The sequence below is a fragment of the Natator depressus genome, chromosome 1 (assembly GCF_965152275.1).
Source record: "Natator depressus isolate rNatDep1 chromosome 1, rNatDep2.hap1, whole genome shotgun sequence".
Taxonomy (NCBI): domain Eukaryota; kingdom Metazoa; phylum Chordata; order Testudines; family Cheloniidae; genus Natator; species Natator depressus.
In genome coordinates, this window is record NC_134234.1 from 349,079,516 (window position 1) to 349,105,067 (window position 25,552).

General features: G+C 47.4%; 1 protein-coding gene across 2 annotated transcripts in view; it reads right to left on the minus strand.

Moving 5' to 3' along the window:
* The window catches only part of GOLGB1 (golgin B1), a 107,989-nt gene extending 87,090 nt beyond the window's left edge, over positions 1-20,899 (minus strand). For both annotated transcript variants that reach the window (XM_074942821.1, XM_074942820.1), the window contains exons 1-4: positions 20,778-20,899; positions 9,658-9,754; positions 8,836-8,982; positions 8,163-8,318 (exon numbers count right to left, since the gene is read on the minus strand). In XM_074942821.1, coding sequence (XP_074798922.1) covers positions 8,163-8,318; positions 8,836-8,982; positions 9,658-9,747 — 393 coding nt within the window. In that variant the 5' untranslated portion in view covers positions 9,748-9,754; positions 20,778-20,899. The remainder of the gene's footprint in view (positions 1-8,162; positions 8,319-8,835; positions 8,983-9,657; positions 9,755-20,777) is intronic.
* Between the last annotated feature and the right edge of the window lie 4,653 nt (positions 20,900-25,552).

Sequence of the window (25,552 nt, forward strand, 5' to 3'; positions counted from 1 at the left end):
TCTTTTTCCAGACTAAACAAACCCGCTTTTTTCAATCTTTCCTCAGAGGCATGTTTTCTAGATCTTTAATCATTTTTATTGCTCTTCTCTAGACTTTCTCCAATTTGTCTACATCTTTCCTGAAATGTGGCACCCAGAACTGGACACAATACTCCAGTTGAGGCCTAATCAGTGGCGAGTAGAGCAGAAGAATTACTTCTCGTGTCTTGCTTACAATACTGCTAATACATCCCAGAAGGATGTTTGCCTTTTTTTTTTTTTGAACAGTGTTACACTGTTGACTCATATTTAGCATGCAATCCAATATGATCCTCAGATCCCTTTCTGCAGTACTCCTTCCTAGGCAGTCATTTCCCATTTTGTATGTGTGCAACTGATTGTTCCTTCCGAAGTGGAGTAGTTTGCATTTGTCCTTATTGAATTTCATCCTATTTACTTCAGACCATTTCACCAGTTTGTCCAAATCATTTTTAGTTTTAATCCTATCCTCCAAAGCACTTGCAACCCCTCCCCAGCTCTGTGCCATTATCTAAATCATTAAGATATTAAATAGATCCAGACCCAGAAATGATCCCCATGGAACCCCACTTGATATCCTCTTCCAGGACCACTGATAACTACTCTCTGGGAACCAGGGTTTAAATTCTCAAGGATTATTTCCCAGAGACCCCCCATACCACTTGGGGCTCTTGGCTTCAGCCTCACAGGAGGCGCCAGGACTCCTACAGGTTTAAAAATATTTACTGGAACTCCTCTGGTGGGTTCCAGCTAGGAACAGTTTTCCAACCAGTTATGCACCCACCATATAGTGCTCCATCAAGGTTGTATCTCCCTAGTTTGTGTATGAGAAGGTCATGTGAGATAGTATCAAAAGCCTTACCAAAGTCAAAATATACCACATCTGCCGCTTCCACAAGGCCTGTGTTAAAGAAAGCTACTAGGTTGCTTTGATATAATTTGTTCTTGACAAATCCATGCTGTTACCCAGAAGATAATAAGGTGATAAGTGTCTGCAAATTGATTGCTTAATTATTTGCTCCATTATCTTTCCTGGTACTGAAGTTAAACTGTTAAGTCTGTTTCAGAGTAACAGCCGTGTTAGTCTGTATTCGCAAAAAGAAAAGGAGTACTTGTGGCACCTTAGCGACTAACCAATTTATTTGAGCATGAGCTTTCGTGAGCTACAGCTCACTTCATCCGATGAAGTGAGCTGTAGCTCACGAAAGCTCATGCTCAAATAAATTGGTTAGTCTCTAAGGTGCCACAAGTACTCCTTTTCTTTTTGTTAAGTCTGTAATTCCCCGGGTTGTTCTTATTCCCCTCTTTATAGATTAGCAGTATATTTGCCCTTTTCCAGTCCTCTGGAATATCACCCATCTTCCACAGAACTACAAACTAATGGTAGCTTAGGTATCAATGATCAGGACTTGATCACATTTATAATGTGTAAATAAAATAAAGTCCAGACCAGTGTAGTGGGGAGCCACTCTGGCTCGGAAAGGGGTAAAAGCCGGCCCTTTTAGATAGGCAGCCGCAGGTGTGGCCACACCCAATTAGGGTCCAGCTGGCCCTGATAAAAGGGTTGGGAGCTAGGCAGGGGGAGTCTCACTCCGGTGGTGGAGTGGGAAGGACCTGGCTGCTGGCTAGAGAAGGGTATCTCAAACAGAGTAGTGCTGGGGAAGGACAGGCAGAGCTGGGGAGCTCTGGACAGGCAAGTCCCGAGGCTGAGGCCAGGCTAAAAGGGCCTATGATGGTACTGAGGCTGAAGCGGTGCAGCCAGACCAGGAAACGGCAGCAGGTCCAAACCTCCTTACCAATGATGAGCAGCCGTTTCAGACTACAGTTTGCCTCTGAGAAAAGGGACTAGATGAAGACCTGCAGTCGGTCACTGAGGCAAGGTGGGCTTTGGGGAATTGGGGTTCCCCAGGGAGAGGAGGATCCCTGAGTGGGGGGGCACTGCTGTGGGGCAGTACTCCAGAGAAGGGGCACCGCGGGCCAGGAGGGACATGGGGCCTGGACTCCAGGGTGATACCTGAAGAAAGGAAGAAGCAGGCAGCAGCAAGGGAGACACTGGCCAGCAGGGGGCGCTCTGAAGCTGGAAAAGCTAATTCCTAGACCAACCAGCAGGAGGCGCTGGGCCGGTGAGTGCTCTGCCGTGCTACATATGGTGGAGAATGCAGGTATAATCGGTCACCCCTGATACAAAGGGAGGGAGGACTGGGAATAATTGTCTGGAGGGAACTAGAAATAGGGACGATGGATCCCGGTTATGCGGAGGTGTTCTTTGCTGAGGGTTCCTGCGCCGTTTCAGGCTGGGCTCCAGAGTCAGGTCCCCGGAGGAAAGGGGCGGTCTGACAGCACGAGAGGCTTGAGAGACTTGTGCATGAGGTCAGGGAAACTCAGCAGAGGCATTGTGAGGCGCAGTGAGCCCTGCAGGAACAGTTGGGGCAGCTGGCAGAGGAATAGCAGGCCCTGGTAAAATTCCTCAGAAGGGAGTTTCGGAGGAGCCGTGGAGAAGGACGTGAGAAGCCGAGTGCCAGGGCCAGGAGGCCTGTGGCGGAGCGCAAGGCTTGCTACATGTGCGGGCGGCGTGGACATTTAAAAAGGGATTGTCCCTATTGGGATGGGGGCAGGGCGCATCACCCAGAGCAGGGAAAGGGGCAAGTCCCTAAGACAGCCCGCCTGGTGAGGAGAACCAGGGGGCGACGGATATGTTGGGCCTGTGGATGAAAAGGACACCTGCAGGGGGAATGCCCAGGCAGGTGGGCCCCAGCAAGAACAAGGTCAGCTCCCAGACTACTGCACTTGACAGCACAGCATGGGGAGGAGGTGACCAGCCCTCTGTGGAGAAAGAAGTGGTTCGGGACGATTTAGAAAAGCTGGACAAGCACAAGTCCATGGGGCCGGATGCGCTGCATCTGAGAGTGCTAAAGGAGTTGGCGGATGTGACTGCAGAGCCATTGGCCACTATCTCTGAAAACTCATGGCGATCGGGGGAAGTCCCGGATGACTGGAAAAAGGCTAATGTAGTGCCCATCTTTAAAAAAGGGAAGAAGGAGGATCCTGGGAACTACAGGCCAGTCAGGACTGATCCCCAACTAAATCATCCCAGCCAGGGCTTTGTCAAGCCTGACCTTAAAAACTTCTAAGGAAGGAGATTCCACCACCTCCCTAGGTAATGCATTGCAGTGTTTCACTACTCTCCTAGTGAAAAAGTTTTTCCTAATATCCAACCGAAACCTCCCCCACTGCAACTTGAGACCATTACTCCTTGTTCTGTCATCTGCCACCACTGAGAACAGTCTAGATCCATCCTCTTTGGAACCCCCTTTCAGGTAGTTGAAAGCAGCTATCAAATCCCCCCTCATTCTTCTCTTCCGCAGACTAAACAATCCCAGTTCCCTCAGCCTCTTCTCATAAGTCATGTGTTCCAGTCCCCTAATCATTTTTGTTGCCCTTCGCTGGGCGTTTTCCAACTTTTCCACATCCTTCTTGTAGTGTGGGGCCCAAAACTGGACACAGTACTCCAGATGAGGCCTCACCAATGTGGAATAGAGGGGAACGATCTTGTCCCTCGATCTGCTGGCAATGCCCCTACATATACATCCCAAAATGCCATTGGCCTTCTTGGCAACAAGGGCACACTGTTGACTCATATCCAGCTTATCGTCCACTGTAACCCCTAGGTCCTTTTCTGCAGAACTGCTGCCGAGCCATTCGGTCCCTAGTCTGTAGCGGTGCATGGGATTCTTCCATCCTAAGTGCAGGACTCTGCACTTGTCCTTGTTGAACCTCATCAGATTTCTTTTGGCCCAATCCTCTAATTTGTCTAGGGCCCTCTGTATCCTATCCCTATCCTCCAGCGTATCTACCTCTCCTCCCAGTTTAGTGTCATCTGCAAACTTGCTAAGGGTGCAATCCACACCATCCTCCAGATCATTTATGAAGATATTGAACAAAACCGGCTCCAGGACCGACCCTTGGGGCACTCCACTTGATACCGGCTGCCAACTAGACATGGAGCCATTGATCGCTACCCGTTGAGCCTGACAATCTAGCCAACTTTCTATCCACCTTATCATCCATTCATCCAGCCCATACTTCTTTAACTTGCTGGCAAGAATACTGTGGGAGACCGTGTCAAAAGCTTTGCTAAAGTCAAGGAACACGTCCACCGCTTTCCCCTCATCCACAGAGCCAGTTATCTCGTCATAGAAGGCAATTAGATTAGTCAGGCATGACTTGCCCTTGGTGAATCCATGCTGACTGTTCCTGATCTCTTTCCTCTCCTCTAAGTGCTTCAGAATTGAAGCGTCCTTCAGCCAATGAAGCCTCGCAGCTATTTGGTCAAAGAACAGACCATTCCCATCGAATGGGAGGTCTTGGATGGAGGTCTGCATCTCCTGGGAGAGTCTGGTGGTTTGAAGCCAGGAGCTGCGCCTCATCACCACTGCGGATACTACCACCTTGGCTGTAGAATCCGCTGCATCCCACGCCATTTGCAGAGAGCACCGGGTCATCGAAGTGCCTTCCTGCACCCGAGTATCAAACTCTTGGGCCAAGTCCTGCAGAAGGGACTCCTTAAACTTACGGAGGGAGTCCCATAAAGTTGTAACAGCCCAAGAGGGCCTAGTGATTTGCCACCCAAAACTGTAAACTGGCAGTGGAATAAATTTTCCTCCCAAACAAGTCCAGTCATTTGGCCTCTTTATTTTTCGGGGTCGAGCTGGACTGACCCTGCTTTTCCTTTCTGTTGGCCACCAAAACCACCAGTGAGCTGGGGGGGAGGGTGCGTGTACAGATTATCAAAACTTTTGGCTGGTACAAAGTATTTCTTTTCGGCCTGTTTTGAGGTGGGAGAGATGGAGTAAGAGATTTGCCAGGTGGACTTGGCCATTTTGAGGACCCCGTCATGCACCGGTAGTGTGTCGGGGTAGAGGCTGAAAGGGCATTGAATAGGGTGTCTGTTGGCTCAGCCATCTCCTCCACTTCCAGGCCCAAGTTCTTGGCCGCTCAACGAAGCAGGGCCCAGTGGTCCTTAAAGTCATCCAGCGGACTGGCCCTAGAGGGACCTGCAACCGCCTAGTCTGGGGACGAAGACGAGGACTGCACTGCACTGCAGGTGGGGGGCCCTGGCCCTCCTCCTCCACAGGGGAGGGTGTCTTAGGAGTGGTCACAACCTCTTCAGCCTCGGTCTCTGGGCATTCTTCCTACACTGAGCCCGGTGCCATTGGTGCCTGCAGCTGCTGCTCCAAGGCAGCGGCCAACAAGTGGAGCGATGGCTGCATAGCCATGACCAGAACTCCCCAGGCGTTCCAACAAGGCCACTGCACAGGCCATTGACCTGGCTGCCACTGCGCTGGTGCTGCGGTCTCGGTCACCCAGTCATAGAACCATAGAAGATTAGGGTTGGAAGAGACCTCAGGAGGTCATCTAGTCCGATCCCCTGCTAAAAGCAGGGCCAACACCAACTAAATCATCCCAGCCAGGGCTTTGTCAAGCCAGGCCTTAAAAACCTCTAAGGAAGGAGATTCCACTACCTCCCTAGATAACCCATTCCAGTGCTTCACCACCCTCCTAGTGAAATAGCGTTTCCTAATACCCAACCTAGACCTCCCCCACTGCAACTTGAGACCATTGCTTCATGTTCTGTCATCTGCCACCACTGAGAACAGCTGAGCTCCATCCTCTTTGGAACCCCCCTTCAGGTAGTTGAAAGCTGCTATCAAATCCCCTCCACACACACTCTACTCTTCTGCAGACTAAATAAGCCCAGTTCCCTCAGCCTCTCCTTGTAAGTCATGTGCCCCAGCCCCCTGATCGTTTTTGTTGCCCTCCGCTCTCTCCAATTTGTCCACATCCTTTCTGTAGTGTGGGGCCCAAAACTGGACGCAATACTCCAGATGTGGCCTCACCAGTGCCAAATAGAGGGGAATAATCACTTCCCTCGATCTGCTGGCAATGCTCTCACTAATGCAGCCCAGTATGCCAGTTGTGCCATTGGGTTCTAGATGAGGGGTTAAACCTTCCCTCAGTACCACAGGAACTGCCTTCCGGAGACCACGGAGGGGCTGTGGATACTTGGGTCTGCTTCGAGACCACGGATAATGGTGACTGGTGCCTAGTATAGTACTGGTGGCATGGAGACCAGTGTTGGTACTGGGGAGACCGGGGGTGGGACAGAGAATGCTCCCACAATGTAAGCAACCTGGATCGGCAACAAGACGGTGATCACATAAGTATAGAAACTATTAACTCAGCAATAACAATAGCTATATAGTGGGCTAAAACTCCCGTGGCTATGACCTCAGAACCTATTTAGATCAAGGTATAGTTATCTCAAAACAGGAAGCACTCTCAAATCATCATCAAATTACTGGCTGACATCTGGGTTCTACCAAGAAAAATTACTGTCTTCCACCCCTGAAACTATGATGCTTACATGTTTTTGTTTAATATCTTCATAAATGATCTGGAGGATGATGTGGATTGCACCCTCAGCAAGTTTGCAGATGACACTAAATTGGGAGGAGAGGTAGAAATAGGATACAGAGGGACCTAGACAAATTGGAGGATTGGGCCAAAAGAAATCTGATGAGGTTCAACAAGGACAAGTGCAGGGTCCTGCACTTAGGAGGGAAGAATCCCATGCACCGCTACAAACTAGGGACTGAATGGCTCGGCAGCAGTTCTGCAGAAAAGGACCTAGGGGTTACAGTGGACGAGAAGCTGGATATGAGTCAACAGTGTGCCCTTGCTGCCAAGGCGGCCAATGGCATTTTGGGATGTATACGTAGGGGCATTGCCAGCAGATCGAGGGACGTGATCGTTCCCCTCTATTCCACATTGGTGAGGCCTCATCTGGAGTACTGTGTCCAGTTTTGGGCCCCACACTACAAGAAGGATGTGGAAAAATTGGAAAGAGTCCAGCGGAGGGCAACAAAAATGATTAGGGGACTGGAACACATGACTTATGAGGAGAGGCTGAGGAAACTGGGGATGTGTAGTCTACAGAAGAGAAGAATGAGGGGGGATTTGATAGCTGCTTTCAGCTACCTGAAAGGGGGTTCCAAAGAGGATGGCTCTAGACTGTTCTCAGTGGTAGCAGATGACAGAACGAGGAGTAATGGTCTCAAGTTGCAGTGGGGGAGATTTAGGTTGGATATTAGGAAAAACTTTTTCACTAGGAGGGTGGTGAAACACTGGAATGCGTTACCTAGGGAGGTGATGGAATCTCCTTCCTTAGAAGTTTTTAAGGTCAGGCTTGACAAAGCCCTGGCTGGGATGATTTAATTGGGGATTGGTCCTGCTTTGAGCAGGGGGTTGGACTAGATGACCTCCTGAGGTCCCTTCCAACCCTGATATTCTATGTTGAATTTCCCACAATGAGATATGAAAAAACACATCAGCCTTTGTGGAGTTCCTACCTAACCCCTGTCAGCTAGGGGTTGGCTAATTTATCTCTATTTTTTATCCAGTCTAATGTAACTGTGGATATTCTTGTACACATGTCTATAATCCTTTATTAATCTTAAATATTTGGCCTCAATCTTGTGGCAACGAGTTCCATAAGTTAAATATGAGCTAGTAAAAAAATACTTCTAATCAGTTTAAATGTATTGCCTTTCAATTTCATTGATGTCCCCTTGCTCTTGCATCTCTGTCAACCCTGCCTCCTCTGTTCCTATTTGATGGAAACCTACAGTTCAGATGAAAGATACAAAGTTTTTTGTCCAGAAGAATAGGCTATTCATGTAGAAATAGCAATAGGGCGCACATAAGGCATGCAAAGGGAAGCAGGCAGGTAAGTGGCTTGCAGAGATCACAGCTAACCACTCTGAGGGCATCCACACTATGAAGAAGCAGGCCAGACTCTGGCTCCCACAGAGTAGCCATATTCCTGTTGGAGTGTTTCTAATAGCAGGCACTGTGCCTCTAGGGTCAGGGTATTCAGAGAGAAAAGAGGTCATTTAAAAAGAGGATCATGAATAGCAGGAGACATCAGGAACTTAATTGCTCTCCAAAAGCAAGAATACTACAATCCCAGGAACCTACCCCGAGAGGAAAGGGAACCTAGCAGCTCATTGGCATATTCCAACATCTCTTAGCACCCAGATTCTCAGTACATGCTAGAGCTTTTCCTAAAGCCATATCTTTCCCACCTTCCTGTGATGCAGCTGCTCTTCTGGCAGGCTTTTTGCAGGCAACACTGACCCCTGCTCTGTCAGCTCCTCAATGCGTTTATTCAGAGCTACCAGCTTGGCTTTGGCCTGCAGCTTCAGCTTCTTCAACTTAGCATCTGCAGCCTCCCTCTCTTCCTGTGGAAGAAAAGATGCAAAAAGACTGTACTCAAGGTTCTATTGCACCATCCACAGGGAAATTAATTTGCCCTGAAGCCGCCAGCTTGCAGTGTTAGGAATGTCAAACAGATTTAAGTGTCTCCACATCAGAAAGGAGACCCCAAAGAAGCCAGAGACTGAACTCCACAGAAAACAGTAGTAGCAGCATCTCAGGGTATGTCTACATTGCAATTTAACACCTTTTTGGCCCGTGCCAGCTGACTCCAGCTCACAGGGCTCAGGCTAAGGAGCTGGTTAATTGCGGTGTAGACATTTGGGCTTCCAGTGGAGCCCGGGCTCTAGGGCCCTGCAACGTGGAAGTGTCCCAGAGCCCAGGCTCCAGCCAGAGCCCAAATGTCCACACTGTAATTAACTAGCCCCTTAGCCCAAGCCCCGTGAGTCCAAGTCAGCTGGTACGGGCCAGACCCGGATGTCAAATTGCAGTGTAGACATACCTTCAGCCTTACTCCCAGACCCCTGGTGGAAGGAATGGTACCTTGAGTTCAACTTCTTTCTGCTGGAGCTGGGCATCCTTCTCTCGGACCAAATCCTTCAGCTGGACAGCCAGCTGCTCTGTGTGGGCCAGACGCTCCAGTATATCCTTGGGCATCTCCTCCCTGCTCTCCATTCCTGGCTCCGACACCTAGAGAAGGTTAAACAGACACTCTGGAAAAAGTACCTCACTAAAACTAATTCCAAGACCACAGCATAGTGCCCAGAGGGAGACCTGCAACTCTGTTTTTATGTGTTACAGCCTAGCCTAAATGCAGCTCCTCACAAACTTTCCACTTAGTCTAATGAACTAGACTTCGCCAGCTGAAATCAGGAAGCAAGTTCCAGATACTCTCGAAGAATATTAAAAGGAGCATCTCTGCTGTAACAGGACATCAGCAAACTTGAAAGACTACACAGCAGAGATACCACTGCTCCCTGTGCCATCCACTGCCCCTACAGCCAGAGTGCAACATGAGAGCAGGTCCCCATGTGATTCAGTAGTCCCCTTCCTCTTATGGAGGATGGTCAGCTCTCCAAAACTCTTCCAGAAACCCCTAGCTCACTTCAACTCTAGCTCCTTTCCCAGCTCTCAAGTTGATCTCATAGGCTGAAGAGATCATATGGTTCTGCACTGCAGCAGCACTGACTGAAAGGAAGATGCCATAAATGCAAAGGAAGTGGCAGAGGTGAGGGCCACAAGCTGGGTGAGGTGCAAGGTGACAGAATCAGGAGACAGTTATTCAGAACACTCTAGTGCCTCGGACACCCTGAACCAGCTCTGAGCAGCAACAGCGATAGTTCTGGAATGAGAGAGCGTACTCACAGTGGCAGAGGACTCAACTTGTGCATCACTTCCATCCCCCGACAGCTCCTGCAGAACAGTGTTTGCTAACCCTGATAAGCGGCTCAGCATCTCAGGCCTGCAGCAAAACAACATAAGAAAGACAGACTTTAGGTAAGGGGCAAAAGAGCGAGGGAAAGCAAGTGCATCTCCCTACTGATCTCCAGTACCATGCAACAACGAACATTTCTTCCCTACTGATAAAGCAGATGCCAAAGTAAACCCCAAGAAGTAAATAACTGTTATGCTGTGGCTAAGAGGGGTAATTCAGACCCTGGCTGTATAAGCAGGGGAATACAGAGTAGAAGTAGGGAGGTATTCTTTCCAATGTATAAGTGAGACAAAAAATGAACTACAAGAATGATGCAATATCTGAAAATCCTGACTTACAGGAGAGACTAAATAAGTGCAGAGTATGCCCATACTACAAGTGTTTCAGCTGCAGCACTGCTAGAAGCTGGCTACAGTGATCCACACATTCACGACCTCCAGGCTTGTGACCTACAGGAACGAAGCCATATACCCTGCAAAAACTTCCACCTAGCACTAATATAGCAGCATACGCATTTAGTGACTGAAGTTGTTGAGAAAACATTACCGCAGTGCTCTGATCTTTACACGGACACCTCCAGTAGGAACGGGTTAGTATCCCTATTCTCAGCATGGCGAAATGACCGTGCTTCACTCTTCTAGCCTATAGAATATCCAGACCTTGCAACCATCTGTCTTTGAATAGGAAAAATGTCATGTGCATCATACTTTGGTTACAGGACACGTTAGGCCGGCGTTCCTCACTATGTGTGAAGTGGGGGCCACTTTGGCAAAAACCTTCAATGTGAGAGCCACTTGGGGTGGGGCTGAAGGTTTGGCGCATGAGAGGTGGCCCAGAGTAGGGCAGAGGGTGAAGCGCAGGGGTGAGGGCTCTAGGGTGGAGCTGTGGATGACAGGTTTGGGGTGCGGGGGAGGTGCTCAGGGCTGGGGCAGAGGGTTGGGATGAGGGGTTCAGTGTGCAGGAGGGGGCTCAGGGCTGGGGCAGAGGGTTGGGATGTGGGAGAGAGAGGAAGACTCTGGCTGGGGGCGCAGGCTCTGGGGTGGGGCCAGGGATGAGGAGTTTGGGGTAAAGGCAGGCTGCCCCGGGGCTGGGGCCAGAGGACTCCCCCCAACCCTCTCCCTGCTGGCAGGCAGCACGGGAGCTCCGGGAGAAAGGGCCCTCTCTCCCCCCTGCCGGCAGGCAGCACGGGAGCTCTGGAGCCGGGGGAGAGGCCCACAGCAGCCCTGCAAGCCCAACTTACTCCCCTCCCCAGTTCCCACCCACCTGCTCTCTCCTCTCCAGATTACAAACAGGCATTATGGGGTCACAACCCCCTTGCCCTTCCCATACTGCTAAATTGGAAAGGAGCCCCAGAAAGTGGTGGTTGCAGTATGGATAAGGTTGAGACTGCTTCATTAGGCATCCACTGTAACAGGAGAAACATTATGGTAGGGCATATATTTGGGTGCTACAAACACAAAGACCTGGGATTGAACTCAGGTTTAGGCAAGTTTAAAGCCTTTGAGTTCACTTTTAAAATATATTTAAATTCTTCCTGAAATCTCAGTACTTCTGTGACACCTACAAGTGAGTCCGTAATATTCACAATAGTCACTTACTCTTGATCTTTTTCAGTAATAAAAAAACGTACCTAGATGTCCTAACAAAGATCAGGGCCCTGTGGCACTAAGTGCAATGCAAACACATAGCAAAGACAATAATTAACCCCAAATAGCTTTCAATCTAAAAAGGCAAAGTAGACAAATGGTGGAACAAAGGAAGTATCTGTTATTCCCATGTAACATATGAAGAACTGAGACACAGGGACCAAGTGCCTTGCCCAAGGTCACGTAGGGAGTTTGCAGCTGAGCCAGGAACTGAACTTAGATTTCCAGAACCTCAGTCTAGTGCCTTAACCAGTATGAATGAATGAATATTTAACTAAAACTACCAATACGTGCCTAAATTAAGGTTATGTCTACACTTAAAATGCTGCACTGCACCACTGTAGCACTTCAGTGTAGACACTCACTATAGCGATGGGAAGGGTTCTCCACCTCCCCAAAAGGCAGTAGTTAGGATGACAGAAGAATTTTTCTACTAACCTAACGCTGTCTACACTGGGGGTTATGTCAGCATAGCTATGTCTCTTACGAGTGTGGATTTCACACCCCTAAGAGCAGAGCTATGTTGATGTATGTTTTCAGCACAGACCAGCCCTGAGTCACAGTATAATTATGTTGGTATAATACCCGTCCTCCTCCTCCTACTGGTAGGCTCCCTCACTTGCTTTATCCCAGTTTACATTTAGACTATCAGTTGTTTGGGGCAGGCGCAATGGCAGTCTCTCCCTAGGTTTACCGTAAACTGCTCAGCATACTTCTGGGTACTTTATTATAATGAACAACATTCATTTGAGAGATTCTTGTGGATGATGGGGTATTTCTTGTTGTTTAAACTGATCATCTTCCAGGATGGCAGATTTTAGAGTTCTCTGCTGCACTCTGTAGCAGAGAGCACATATAAGAGAAGCATTCCTTTGAGATCATTGGCCAAATTCTCCACTGGTATAATCAAGTCAATGTCAACATTTATGTCAACCATTAGTTTAGATCCATACCTTCAAAGTAGATAACCGTGCCACAGAAACAGATGGCCACTGCAAAAAGGAAACATTTCTATCACCTAAAGTCTTCTGTTAATGTAGGGGTGAAGGAAAGGAGCAACTCACATGGTTTCTTATTATTGTCACATTATTACTGTATCAAAAGGCCTGATAATGCAGTTCTGGAAATACCTACTGAGTAAAGTGACCATATTTTCAAAAGAAATAAAATGGACACTTATGGTAACATTTTTAGGGGGTTGAAATATACAAAAGACAAAGTAAATTTTAAAAAAAATTCTTATGGTGTCACTACTGCCAGCTTCTTAGTCAGCGATAAAGGCATGTGTCTTGGACTGGAGGATTTTAACATGGGATAAAATTTTCAAACGTGCTTAAGTAACTTAAGACCTAAATCCAATGGGACCAAACATTTTTCTTCACTCCAAACATTGTTCAAACTGAACACTCCTTTCACTGGACTATTTTTCCCCTGACAAACACTCAGCAAATTCTACTCAGTGCAGCAATTCATTTTTAACAATGAACCCTAACAATGGAATTGGTTCATTACTAGATGAAAATGGCAGTGTGACAGTGCATCCCATAGTCTTCATAGAAATATTATACGATTATGGCATAACTATGATGTATTTTATACAGGATAGGTCATGTGAGATATCATTGAAAAGGTTATGATTTACTGAATATTATTATCCTATTTGTATGCATGTACCATTTTTGTATCTGAAGTTAGGAATGCTGACTGTGTATCTGTATTTCATGTAGTTACTCCAGGGCAACGCCCACTAGGCAAAAGCCTGTCAGTCTAGATAGCTGGCTGGGAAGGGCCCATTCAAGTCAATGGACCATTAGGGAGAACAATAAGTCTTAGAAGAAGAAAAGGAGTACGTGTGGCACCTTAGAGACTAACAAATTTATTTCAGCATAAGCTTTCGTGAGCTACATCCGATGAAGTGAGCTGTAGCTCACGAAAGCTTATGCTCAAATAAATTTATTAGTTTCTAAGGTGCCACAAATACTCCTTTTCTTTTTGGGGATACAGACTAACACGGCTGCTATTCTGAAACCTGTCTTAGAAGAAGCTAATCTCCCACCAGGGAGCCTTCCTGAGGATGCTACAAACAACCTCCAGGTCATGGCTGCTATGAGACTACAGGGGCATGTGACCAGATCACCTGGTACTGGACTCCCGTACTTGGAATACCAGTGTTTTTCCACTGAAAGGTGTGGGAACCAAGCTTGGAGACAAAGGGTTCCCACCATAAGCAAACACTATTTAAGGCAGGCAGTGACATCATCGTGGTTCTTCACTGCCTCCCCGTCCAAAGGAGACTCTTGAAAACATCTGAGGAACAAGGACTGGACTGGACTGGGGCGGGGGGGGGGGGGGGGGAGGAGTGCTGGACCCAGGATAAAAGGAAATTTTAGCCTGTGAAAGGAACACCTGAGGTTTTTAAGCTGCAAGCTGAACTTGCTTGCCTCTTAAGAGCCTGCAGCCTGCTTGAATCAACAATTAGGGTGAGACTTTGCTACTTATATCCAATCTCTTTAGTATATTAAGCTTAGATTGCATTTTTGTTTATTTGCGAGGTAATCTGCTACTATCTGCTATTCCTTATAATCACTTAAAATCTCTTTTTTGTAGTTAATTTTTTTTTGTTTTATCACAACCAGTGTGTGGGAGTCATAACTTGGGACAAAAAGCTGTTGTATATGCCCTCTCCACATTGAGGGAGGGGGCAAGTTTCATGAGCTTATGCTGTACATATCTCTGTGCAGTGCAAGACAGTATAATTTTGGGTTTACCCCTCAGAAGGGGGTGTGCTCTTGAGCAGCTGGGCAATTCCTTAGCCCCATGCAGAGCTGATCACAGCAGCCTGTAAGTACAGCAGCTGAGTGTAATCCATTCCAGTCCTTCACCACCCTCCTAGTGCAATAGTTTTTCCTAATACCCAACTTAGACCTCTCCCGCTGCAACTTGAGCCCATTGCTTCTTGTTCTGTCCTCTGCCACCACTGAGAACAGCCAAGCTCCATCCTCTTTGGAACCCCCCTTCAGGTAGTGGAAGGCTGCTATCAAATCCCCACACATACACTCTTCTCTTCTGCAGACTAAATAAGCCCAGTTCCCTCAGCCTCTCCTCATAAGTCATGTGCCCCAGACCCCAAATCATTTTCGTTGCCCTCCGCTAGACTCTCTCCAATTTGTCCACATCCTTTCTGTAGTGGGGGGCCCCAAAACTGGACACAATACTCCAGATGTGGCCTCACCAGTGCCAAATAGAGGGGAATAATCACTTCCCTCGATCTGCTGGCAATGCTCCTGCTAATGCAGCCCAATATGTTGTTAGCCTTCTTGGCAACAAGGGCACATATCCAGCTTCTAACCCACTGTAATCCCCAGGTTCTTTTCTGCAGAACTGCCGCTTAGCTAGTTGGTCCCCAGCCTGTAGCAGGGCATGGGATTCTTCTGTCCTAAGTGCAGGACTCTGCACTTGTCCTTGTTGAACCTCATCAGATTTCTTTTGGTCCAAACTTCCAATTTGTCTAGATCACTCTGAACCCTATCCCTACCCTCCAGCTTATCTTCCGCTCCCCGCAGCTTAGTATCATGCACCCTCAGCAAGTTGGTGGAATCCATCCCATCATCCAGATCATTAATGAAGATGTTGAACAAAACCGGCTCCAGGACCAACCCCTGGGGCACTCCACTTGATACCGGCTGCCAACTAGACATCGAGCCATTGATCACTACCCATTTAGCCCGACAATCTAGCCAGGTTTATATCCACCTTATAGTCCAATAATCCAATCATACTTTTTAAAGTTGCTAGCAAGAATACTGTGGGAGACTATATCAAAAGCTTTGCTAAAGTCAAGATATAGCATGTTCACTGCTCTCCCCATATCCACAGAGCTAGTTATCTCATCATAGAAGGCAATCAGGTTGGTCAGGCATGACTTGCCCTTGGTGAATCCATGTTGACTGTTCCTGATCACCTTCTTCTCCTTCAAGTGCTTCAAAAATAGAGTGTAGTGTTTTAATTTAACCTGTTAAATAGAAGAAGGGAATGGAGAGAACAGGAACTCTCACACACACTTTCAAAGTGGAAGTTACTGAGAACTTAAGGAGGTGGGTAAGTTTTATTTGAGTTAGATTCACAGAAAAAGTAACAATCATTGCTTAATAAATTGATAGCTGGAAGAAATTCAGATACAATGCCCTCACATGCACTGGATTTGGTGCATATTTTTAATGGAGGGCAAGGTGCTAGTTTATCACAAATGCATAGTAGTTAGGCCTTTGCTTGAGATTACTGGTATTACAGAAGCACCTAGAGGCCTCAATATGCAAGATGCTGCACAGATGTGAAGTAGAAGGATTTGCACAAAAACTAAGTTTATTATCTAGGTTTAAGGCAAGACACAATAGGTGGATGATACAAACAGACTGAAGGAAGAAGGAAGGAAGATAAGGCAACAGTGAAACAATCAAGTTGCAGTTTCTTAGATTCATAGATTCCAAGGCCAAAAGGGACCATTGTGATCATCTTGTCAGACTTCCTGCATAACACAGGCCAGAGAACTTCCCCAAAATAATTGCTAGAGTATGTGTTTTAGACAAACATCCAATTATAATTTTTAAATTGTCAGTGATGGATAATCCGCTCCAACTCTTGGTAAATTGTTCCAATGGTTAATTACTCTCATCATTAAAAATTTACACCTTATTTCCAGTCTCAGTGTGTCTAGCTTCAACTTCCAGCTACAGGATCATGTTATACCCTTCTCTGCTAAACTGAAGACCCCATTATTAAATATTTGTTCCCCAAGTAGACACTTACAGACTATAAGCAAGTTACCCCTTAATCATCTCTTTGTTAAACTAAACAGATTGAGCTCTTTGAATCTATCACTGTAAGGCATGTTTTCTAATCCTTTAAACATTTTTGTGGCTCTTCTCTGACCCCTCTCCAATATATCAACATCCTTCTTGAATTGTGGGCACCAGAACTGCACACAGGATTCCAGCAGTTATGCCAGTGCCAAATACAGAGGTAAAATAACCGCTCTATACTCCTACTAAAGAGTCTCCTGTTTATGCATCTGAGGATTACATTAGCCCTTTTGACCACAACATTGCAGTGGGAGGTCATGTTCAGTTGATTATCCACCATGAAACCATAATGTTTTTCAGCTACTGCTTTCCAGGAGAGAGTCCCCCATCCTGTAAGCGTGGCCTACATTCTGTTCTTGTATCAGATATCAGAGAGCTAGCCGTGTTAGTCTGGATCTGTAAAAGCAGCAAAGAGTCCTGTGGCACCTTATAGACTAACAGACGTATTGGAGCATAAGCTTATACATTTGTTAGTCTATAAGTGTAAGTGTAAATCTATAAGGTGCCACAGGACTCTTTGCCATTCTGTTCTTAGACGTACACATTTACATTTAGCTGTATTAAAATGCATATTGTTTGCTTACTTCCAGTTTTCCAAGCAAGCTAGATTGCGTTGAATCAGTCCTCTTCATTATTTACCACTCCCCTAATTTGTGTCATCTGTAAACTTTTAATCAGAGATGATTTTATGTTTTCTTCCAACTCACTGATAAAAATGTTTAAAAGCACAAGGCCAAGAACCGATCCACGTGGGACCCCACTCGGAACACACCTGCTTGATAATAATTCTCCATCTACAATTACATTTTGAGACCTATCAGTTAGTCAGTTTTTAATAAATTTAATGTGTGCCATGTTAATTTTATCATTCTATTTTTTTCTAATCAAAATATTGTGCAGTATCAAGTCAAGGTTGAACAGTAGTTGCAGCTCACCATCTACCTAGCCAGTGTGATCTCATGATTGCCCTGTCAATAACATGCTCTTTTTGGGTAAGATCATGAGAAGTGATGGGAAGGCAACTCTTATATTATCTGGAGCCCTCAGATTTCCTTGACCTGCCTCAATACAAAGTCCAGCTTAGGTTCAATATTGAAACTGCACTTGTCCCACTGGTTGAAATTCTCCTCTTATGATGGGCAAAGATTAGGTGTCCCCAATAAGCCTGCAAGGCCCATAGGTAGTCTTTGATATGTTGAACCAGGAGGTACTATTAACCTGACTGTAAACCCTGACAGGTGTGAGCAAGATGATACTTGAGTGGTTCCATTCCTACCTTTCACAGTGCACTGGGTGGTGTGTAACTGTTCATTGCCACAGAGAATCTTCTCACATAGGGTTCTGCAGGGTTTTAATTTATCATCTGTCCTGTTCAAAACTTCTGAGGTTGCTGGGAAATGGCGCCATCAGTGTGTAGATGATACTCAGCCCTAGGTCTTTCATCAAATTTGGGCAGTACAGCATTTTGTTTTTCCAGTGCTGCTTCTATCTTGAGCTGCAGCAAGCTCACTCATCTAAACCCTAATCTAGATAAGAAACAGAAAATGCTAGTTGTTTGGTGCAAGCGCCTAGATAACTTAGTGGGGATGCCAGCCCCAATGACTGTGGCCATGATCTGTCTAAGATTCATTACCCGAGGGATATTTCTGGTTCCCTCCAATACTTCTCCAGTCTCTAGTGGCAGCATCAGTCAGAAACTTCCTTTTTTATCCAAAAATTCCAATCAGTTACCTCAACTACAGACCTGGCCTCATTTATCCCTGCATTTGGATCCCTGGAATGGACTCCACATGGAGCTACCCTTAAAAATCACTCCAAACACTCATATGACAAGAGTCCTCTGAAGTTTGCACTAGTTTCATACTTACTTGGGAATACAGTTCACAGAATTGATATACAAGACTTGCCTAATGCCTCAGAGCCAAGGACATGTTGGTTGGTGAGATAAATTACCTCCTCCTTACATAGTCTCCATACACAAAAGCACTTTACAACACACAGAGCACAGTGAAGAGAGGAGAATGTATTCATTGTTATCCTGGTAGGGCAACAATGTATTGGGTATCCAATTCTATTACTGTGATTAATATCAGTTAGGGCCCTACCAATTTCACAGCCATGAAAAACATGTCACAGACCGTGAAATCAGCCCTTCCCTGTGAAATCTCATCTCCCCTGCTGCTGGGAGCTAGGGGCTCCTAGCTGCTAGTCCAGACATGCTGGGGAGGGACAGGAGTTGTCCTTTCCCTGCATGGCCGCTCTTGGTGGGGAGATCAGACCCACCTCCAGAGGCAGCACAGAAATGAGGGTGGTACACCCTCACTTCTGCACTGCAGCAGCCTGGGAGCTAGGCTCCAGTCCCTCCTCGCTCCCCCCGGCTCCAGCCGGAGGAGCCCTGGCTCAGGGCTTCCACCACCACCCCGCCCCCAAGCCAGGGCAGCCCTAGCTTGGGGCTTCCGACCCCCAGCTGGGGCTCGGGGCAGTCCAGGCTCAAGGCTGCCCAGGCTTGAGGCTTCAGCGCCGCTGCTGCAGACAGGGTTCAGGGTGCCCAGCTCAAGGCTTCTTCCCCCAGGGCTCCTGCTGGGACTCAGGTGACCCAGTCTGGGCTTCTGCCTTGGGGTTCTTCTGGGGCTGTGGCACCCATTTTTCCAGAACCCAGCTCTGAAGGCAGCACAGAAGTGAGGGTGGCAAATCTTGGGACCCCCACACAACAACTTTGCAACCTCCCCACAATCCCATTTTGGGTCGGGACCCCTACAGTTACAACACCTCTAGCTGTGAAATTGACCAAAATGGGCCGTGAATTTGGTAGGGCCCTAATGTCAGTCTATACAAATAGATAGAATGCCAACCTATATATCACAGTATAATTTGGGCCCTAGTTATCCAAGAGATGCCTCTTCTTCATATACCCCTATGACAACTGAGCTGGGATGGTTTTGCTCATGAAGCCTTGCTTTGAAAATATGGTGCTGGTGACGGGATGTTTCAGTAGAGATCCTCTACTCTGAATTTTATGTCCCTTTATGATCCAGCACAGTCCAATTCCGTTGCCTAACAATAGATTGACACATATATAATACAGAGATAGACAGATAGCTCATCCAAGTTTGTAATAGCTGACATATCCCTCCATTAAGTGACAGCAATATTTCTCTTTTCCCCAAGGACAAGGAGCAAACGTCATTTTACTCCCTTTTTGAACAAATATATGAAGTATGAGTACGAGGGAACTATCACTGTGACCAGGTCTAAGTCTGATAGCATCAGAATCTATCTTCTGCCAGTCACACATGGAAGTGGGCGTCTAAGCGCTGTGTGGAATCCAGTAGGATTTCAGGCTAAGAACTGATTTAACAATATGAGAGCAGATGCCTTTGAGGATTAGATTGTTGAGAAAAGTTTTTCATATTACTTCCTTCTTCCTATCAGCATCGCCTCACATCTTTTGTCTGGGTTCAACATTTCAGGCTTTATCAGTTCAAAGGAAGGCAGCATGCACTTGGGGGGGGGTGGGGGGGGGAGAAGAGGGTTAACAACATTCTTGTAAATGATAGGTGCAAAGCTGATCCCTGTGTCTGGGGTTGGTGAGTGCAGCAAATGGTGAAGGCTCAGAAGAGACCCGAAAAAAAAATTCTTCCTCTGGAACTAAAAATTGTCTGAATTGCTTCTAATTAGGGCACTTGCAGCTTCAACTGAACAACACAGCAGGAGATTTTATTTAGATTAAATTCGACTGTACTAGAATTACAGTAATTTCAAAATGCAATTTGGCTGCTAGAAAATCTCTCTCTAAACTCTGAGGTCAAAGGTTCTCAGACTTTATCATAGCAGGTACCACAGTTTAATAGACTACTTGTGACTCAACACTTCCCTTCCCATTCACGATTTTATAACATCTACAGCAATTGTTTACACAGTGACAGTAAAAAAAATGTGTGATTTAAAAGTGGGGCTTAGATTAGCTTTTTTCAATAAAAGCAAAAAAATTTCCTACTTTTGCTCTTCCTTTCACTCCTCATGACCTATGCCAAACTTTGCTACTCTTTCTTGTGGGCCCCCCCACACCGTTCAAACACTTTTCCTTGCTACTCAGTTCCCTTCCCCCTTGCCGACGGTCAGTTTGTGTCGCTGAAAGCCGCTCCTGTTTCTTCTCCTAGGTAGCAGTGAGCCCGCGGCTCCTCCTCTCCAGCTACCTTTTTACACGCCTCCAGGCTCTTCCCTGCCGCGAAGCGAGAAGCAGCAGCGCCCCGGGATCAGGCAGCGCCCCGCGGGGGCTCAGAGAGCCGGAAACACGGAGAGAGGGAACAAAGGTCATTATTTCAGCAGTGACCCAGAGCTGCTCGGGGAAACGGTTCCTACTGGGCAGAGCCCCCCTCGGCCGGCCGGAGGGGGCCCGGGGCAGAGCCCCCCCTCGGCCGGCCGGCGGGGGCCCGGGGCAGGCTCCTCTCACTGGCGGTCCGCGCAGGCCTCGGGGCCCGCCTGAGGTCGGACTCTCTGCTCAGGGCCCCGCCCGCCCTTACCCCGAGCCCAGCCCCCACTCACCTGCGCCGGGAGCCCGGTCTCCCCCGCGTTCACCCAGCTCCGGTAGCGCCCCCGGTTCCGACCTCAGCTGCCAAGCGCCGCCCCCGGCCACATCAGCACCGGAACACACCACAGCGACTTCCGGCTTCACCTCCCTCCCGCCTCCGAACTGGACTCGCCGGTCACCCGCGCGGAGCGACGGACACAGCCACCTGCCAATCACAATGAGGAGTTTGAGACGTTGCTAGGGTTAGCGTCACACAAGGCATGAAATCGCCAATCACAAGAGGGATTGAGGGGATCCGCCCAATAACAACACAACAGCCAATCAGCAGACATAGCTGCTTCGGTCTGACAGTCGGCCTGGCAGGGGAGAGGGAGGTCTGTGTGGCCGGGCCCTGCCCCAGGTCTCCCATCGGCTCGGAGCTGAGTGCCACTGAGCACCCCTGCCGCCACGCCTCGCACCCCGGGGCAGGTGACGCTACCAACAAGCCGGTTCTGGAGCCCAGCCGCTGGCAGGGGCGGACCGCAGGCGCAGGACACCAGCCTTGTGCTGGGATCGTCGTGGTGCGGCCGGACGACACCAGAAGGCCAAAGCAGAGTTGCTGCAGGGAGAACTGACGGTAACCAAGTGCCAGGGGGCCCGAAAAACGCCCAGGCTCGTCAAGTACACACTGAAGCACAAGTTGACCTAGTGCAGCTTTGCTGTTGGGAGTCAGCAGCAGCGGGTCATGCTGGCAAGCGCCGTCAACAGTCCAGTTACTGGGTTCGCGGTGAATCACCATATGGATCTTGAGGCACAAAGGCTGAGTCGTAAACAGCAGACGGTTCAGTGGGCACAGACTAATTCCTTCCTTAATATCGAGCTACGTATGCATTCAGTTAGGAAAGGGCTGCCATTCGTCCATTGGCCTTTTTAGCCACACACACTCACAAGATGTAATACTGTTGTCAGTGTCTTCTTTGGTCCCGAAAGACTACAACATAAGGCTAAAAGCCAGTCAGTGCATAGAGCCTGGCACATCTTCCAGAGAGTAAAGGCAGCACTACAAACTGTTACTATTGGAAGGTTTGGGACTGCGGGGACCTCGTGGGGTCTGTAGGGCTGGATTAGTGGGGGAAAAGGGAGGGACAGAGTGAATCAGTGAGGAGGCTAGAGGGGCAGCTAGTGAAGGGCAGGCTCAATGGAGGGGAGTCACCAGGGGGTTTCCCTTCATAAATTCTCAGAAATGTAGGACTGGAAGGGACCTTCAGAAGTCATCAAGTCCAGCCCCCTGCACTGAGGCAGGACCAAGTAAAACTGTCCAATCTGTTCCTAAAATACTCCCATTACATGGATTCCACAACCTCCCTAGGAAGCTTTTTCCAGTACTTAACTATCCTTATAGTTAGAAAGATTTTCCTAATAGCGAACATAAATCTTTCTTGCTGCAGATTAAGCCAGTGATGTTCAATGGACAACCCTTGGGCCAAATGTGGCCTGCCAAGGCTTCCTGGGTGGCCTGCCAGGTTGCCTTAAAAAATAATTAAATTATAATTAAATTCATCGCCTGGGGCTAACAGCCCAAGCCCCAGCGCCCAGGGCTGAAATCGAAGAAAGGGTGCCATAATACAAGTTCGGGTAGTGATCAACGGCTCAATGTCTAGTTGGCAGCTGGTTTCAAGTGGAGTGCCCCAGGGGTTGGTGCCATTTTTTAAAGGCCAACCCTAGATTCTCACAAACAAACCAGGGAAATACAACCTAGATGGAGCTACTATAAGGTGGGTGCAAAACTGGTTGGAAAATTGTTCCCAGAGAGTAGTTATCAGTGGTTCACAGTAATGCTGGAAGGGCATAACGAGTGGGGTCCCGCAGGGATCGGTTCTGGGTCTGGTTGTGTTCAGTATCTTCATCAATGATTTAGATAATGGCATAGAGAGTACACTTATAAAGTTTGTGGACAATACCAAGCTGGGAGGGGTTGCAAGTGCTTTGGAGGATAGGATTAATATTCAAAATGATCTGGACAAACTGGAGAAATAGTCTGAAGTAAATAGGATGAAATTCAATAAGGATAAATGCAAAGTACTCTATTTAGGAGGGAACAATCAGTTGCACACATACAAAATGGGAAATTCCTGCCTAGGAAGGAGTACTGCCTAGGAAGGAGTACTGCAGAAAGGGATCTAGGGGTCATAATGGACCACAAGCTAAATATGAGTCAACAGAGGAACGCTGTTGCAAAAAAAGCAAACATTCTTCTGGGATGTATTTGCAGGAGTATTGTAAGCAAGACACGAGAAGTAATTCTTCCACTCTACTCTGCACTGATTAGGCCCCAGCTGGAGTATTGTGTCCAGTTCTGGGCACCACATTTCAGGAAGGATGTGGACAAATTGGAGAAAGTCCAGACACGAGCAACAAAAATGATGAAAGGTCTAGAAAACATGACCTATGAGGGAAGATTGAAAAAAGTGGGTTTGTTTAGTCTGGAAAAGAGAAGACAGAGGGGACATGATAACAGTTTTCAAATATGTAAAAGGTTGTTACAAGGAGGAGGAAGAAAAATGTTTTTTCTTAGCCTCTGAGGATAGGACAAGAAGCAATGCGTTTAAATTGCAGCAAGGGAGGTTTAGGTTGGACATTAGGAAAAACTTCCTAACTGTCAGGGTGGTTAAGCATTGGAATAAATTGCCTAGGAAGGTTGTGGACTCTCCATCATTGGAGATTTTTAAGAGCAGGTTAGACAAACAGCTGTCAGGAATGGTCTAGATAATACTTAGTCCTGCCAGGAGTGCAGGGGTTTGAACTAGATGACCTCTTGAGGTCCCTTCCAGTTCTATGATTCTCACAACATCAGTGACTGTACAGGAAAAAGCAAAAGCTGCTTCTCTTCAGATAATGTGGATATTAGCTAAAAAGAAAAAGCCTTTCCTGGATGCCGAGCTTGTGAAGGAGTGCATGTTGGAAATGCTGGAGATAAAAAACATTGTGACCCATGTTAAGCAAGTTCCCCTGTCTGATTCCACAGCAATGCGAAGATTGGAGGTAATTTATGCAGATTGTTTGTCAGTACTGCTTTCCAACTTACAAAATGCCAAATACATGTCTGTTGCAGTGAACAAATCAAACGGTGAGATTTTATGATGGTGAAATTTTCAAGGAAGAATGTTTATGCTTAATAGCATTAGAAACCTATGTCACAGAAGAGGTAATTTTTGAAAAGGTAAAAGGCTTTTTTGACAAAAAAAAATGGTACAGATCTTCAAAAAGTAAACTGGCTTGTTACAGATGGATGTCCCTCCATGATAGAGAAAGAGAAGGGCTTTGCTTCATGTTTGACATCAATACACCCTTAGTAAAAATACACTTCACAGCATCATTTACTAGACTGTCTTGTGTGGTAAGATGTCTGTGACTTGATAAAAAAAGGAATATTGTGATAAGATTAGTGAACTACATATGCTCAACTTCTAGCTTGCAACATCATCCTTTTAAAGCTCTTTTACAAGACATTATAGCTAATGCTACGATTTAGTCATGGAGGTCACAGAATCCTTGACTTCCAGTGACCTCCGTGACTTCAGTCTGCGGTGGTCAGGAGCTGCAGGATACCCCCACCACCTCTGGTGGCTCCCAGAGCTCCAAGCTGCCGTGAGCGGCAGGGGGTTCCCCACAGCACCCGGCTGCCACATGCGGCAAGGGGAACCCCTAGGCTCCTGGAGTTGTGGGCAGTGGGGGCTCCTGCAGCTCCCGCCTGCCATGGGTGAACCTCCAAGCTCCTGGTAGCCGCGGGCCCCTGAAGCTGTGGGTGGCAGGGGTACCCTGCAGCTCCAGGCCACTGTGGTATTCACCCAAGAGTTCTGAAGGAACTCAAATGTGAAATTGCTCGACTGCTAACTGTAGTCTGTAATCTATCATTTAAATCAGCTTCTGCAGCAAATGACTGGAGGATAACTAATGTGATGCCAATTTTTAAAAAGGGCTCTAGAGGTGACCCCGGAAATTACAGGCTGGTAAACCTGACTTCAGTACCGGGCAAACTGGTTGAAACTGTAGTAAAGAAAAAAAAATGATCTGACACATAGATGAACATGATTTGTTAGGGAAGAGTCAACATGGTTTTTGTAAAGGGAAATCATGCCTCACCAATCTATTGAAGGTCTGGAGCAACAGATAACGACCCTGCGTTGTATACGAGAAACTGAGGATTTTCTGGACAAAACTCAGGATAGGCTTCTAGGGTAACAAAGCTCTAAAGATATAGAGCAGGTTGCACAGAGGAGCCAAGAGGCCAGTGAAGAAGCTTGGCAACATGTGACCTCCAGAAGAGGTAAGCGGAATGTCCGGGTTCCAGTAACACAGACACAGGTAACCAACCGCTTTCATGTTCTCTCCACAGGTACCATTGTGGAGAGTGGACCAGATGATATGTCTAGGGGGAGAAAGCAGAAGGAGACTCCGCTGGTTGGAAGGCATGAGATGCGATGTCCTGAGGTTGGGGGTTCCACGACCACCACTCCCAAAAGGAGAAGGCGGGTGGTGGTGGTCGGGGACTCTCTCCTCCGGGGGACTGAGTCATCTATCTGCCGCCCTGACCGGGAAAACCGAGAAGTCTGCTGCTTGCCAGGGGCTAAGATTCGCGATGTGACGGAGAGACTGCCGAGACTCATCAAGCCCTCGGATCGCTACCCCTTCCTGCTTCTCCACGTGGGCACCAATGATACTGCCAAGAATGACCTTGAGCGGATCACTGCGGACTATGTGGCTCTGGGAAGAAGGATAAAGGAGTTGGAGGCGCAAGTGGTGTTCTCGT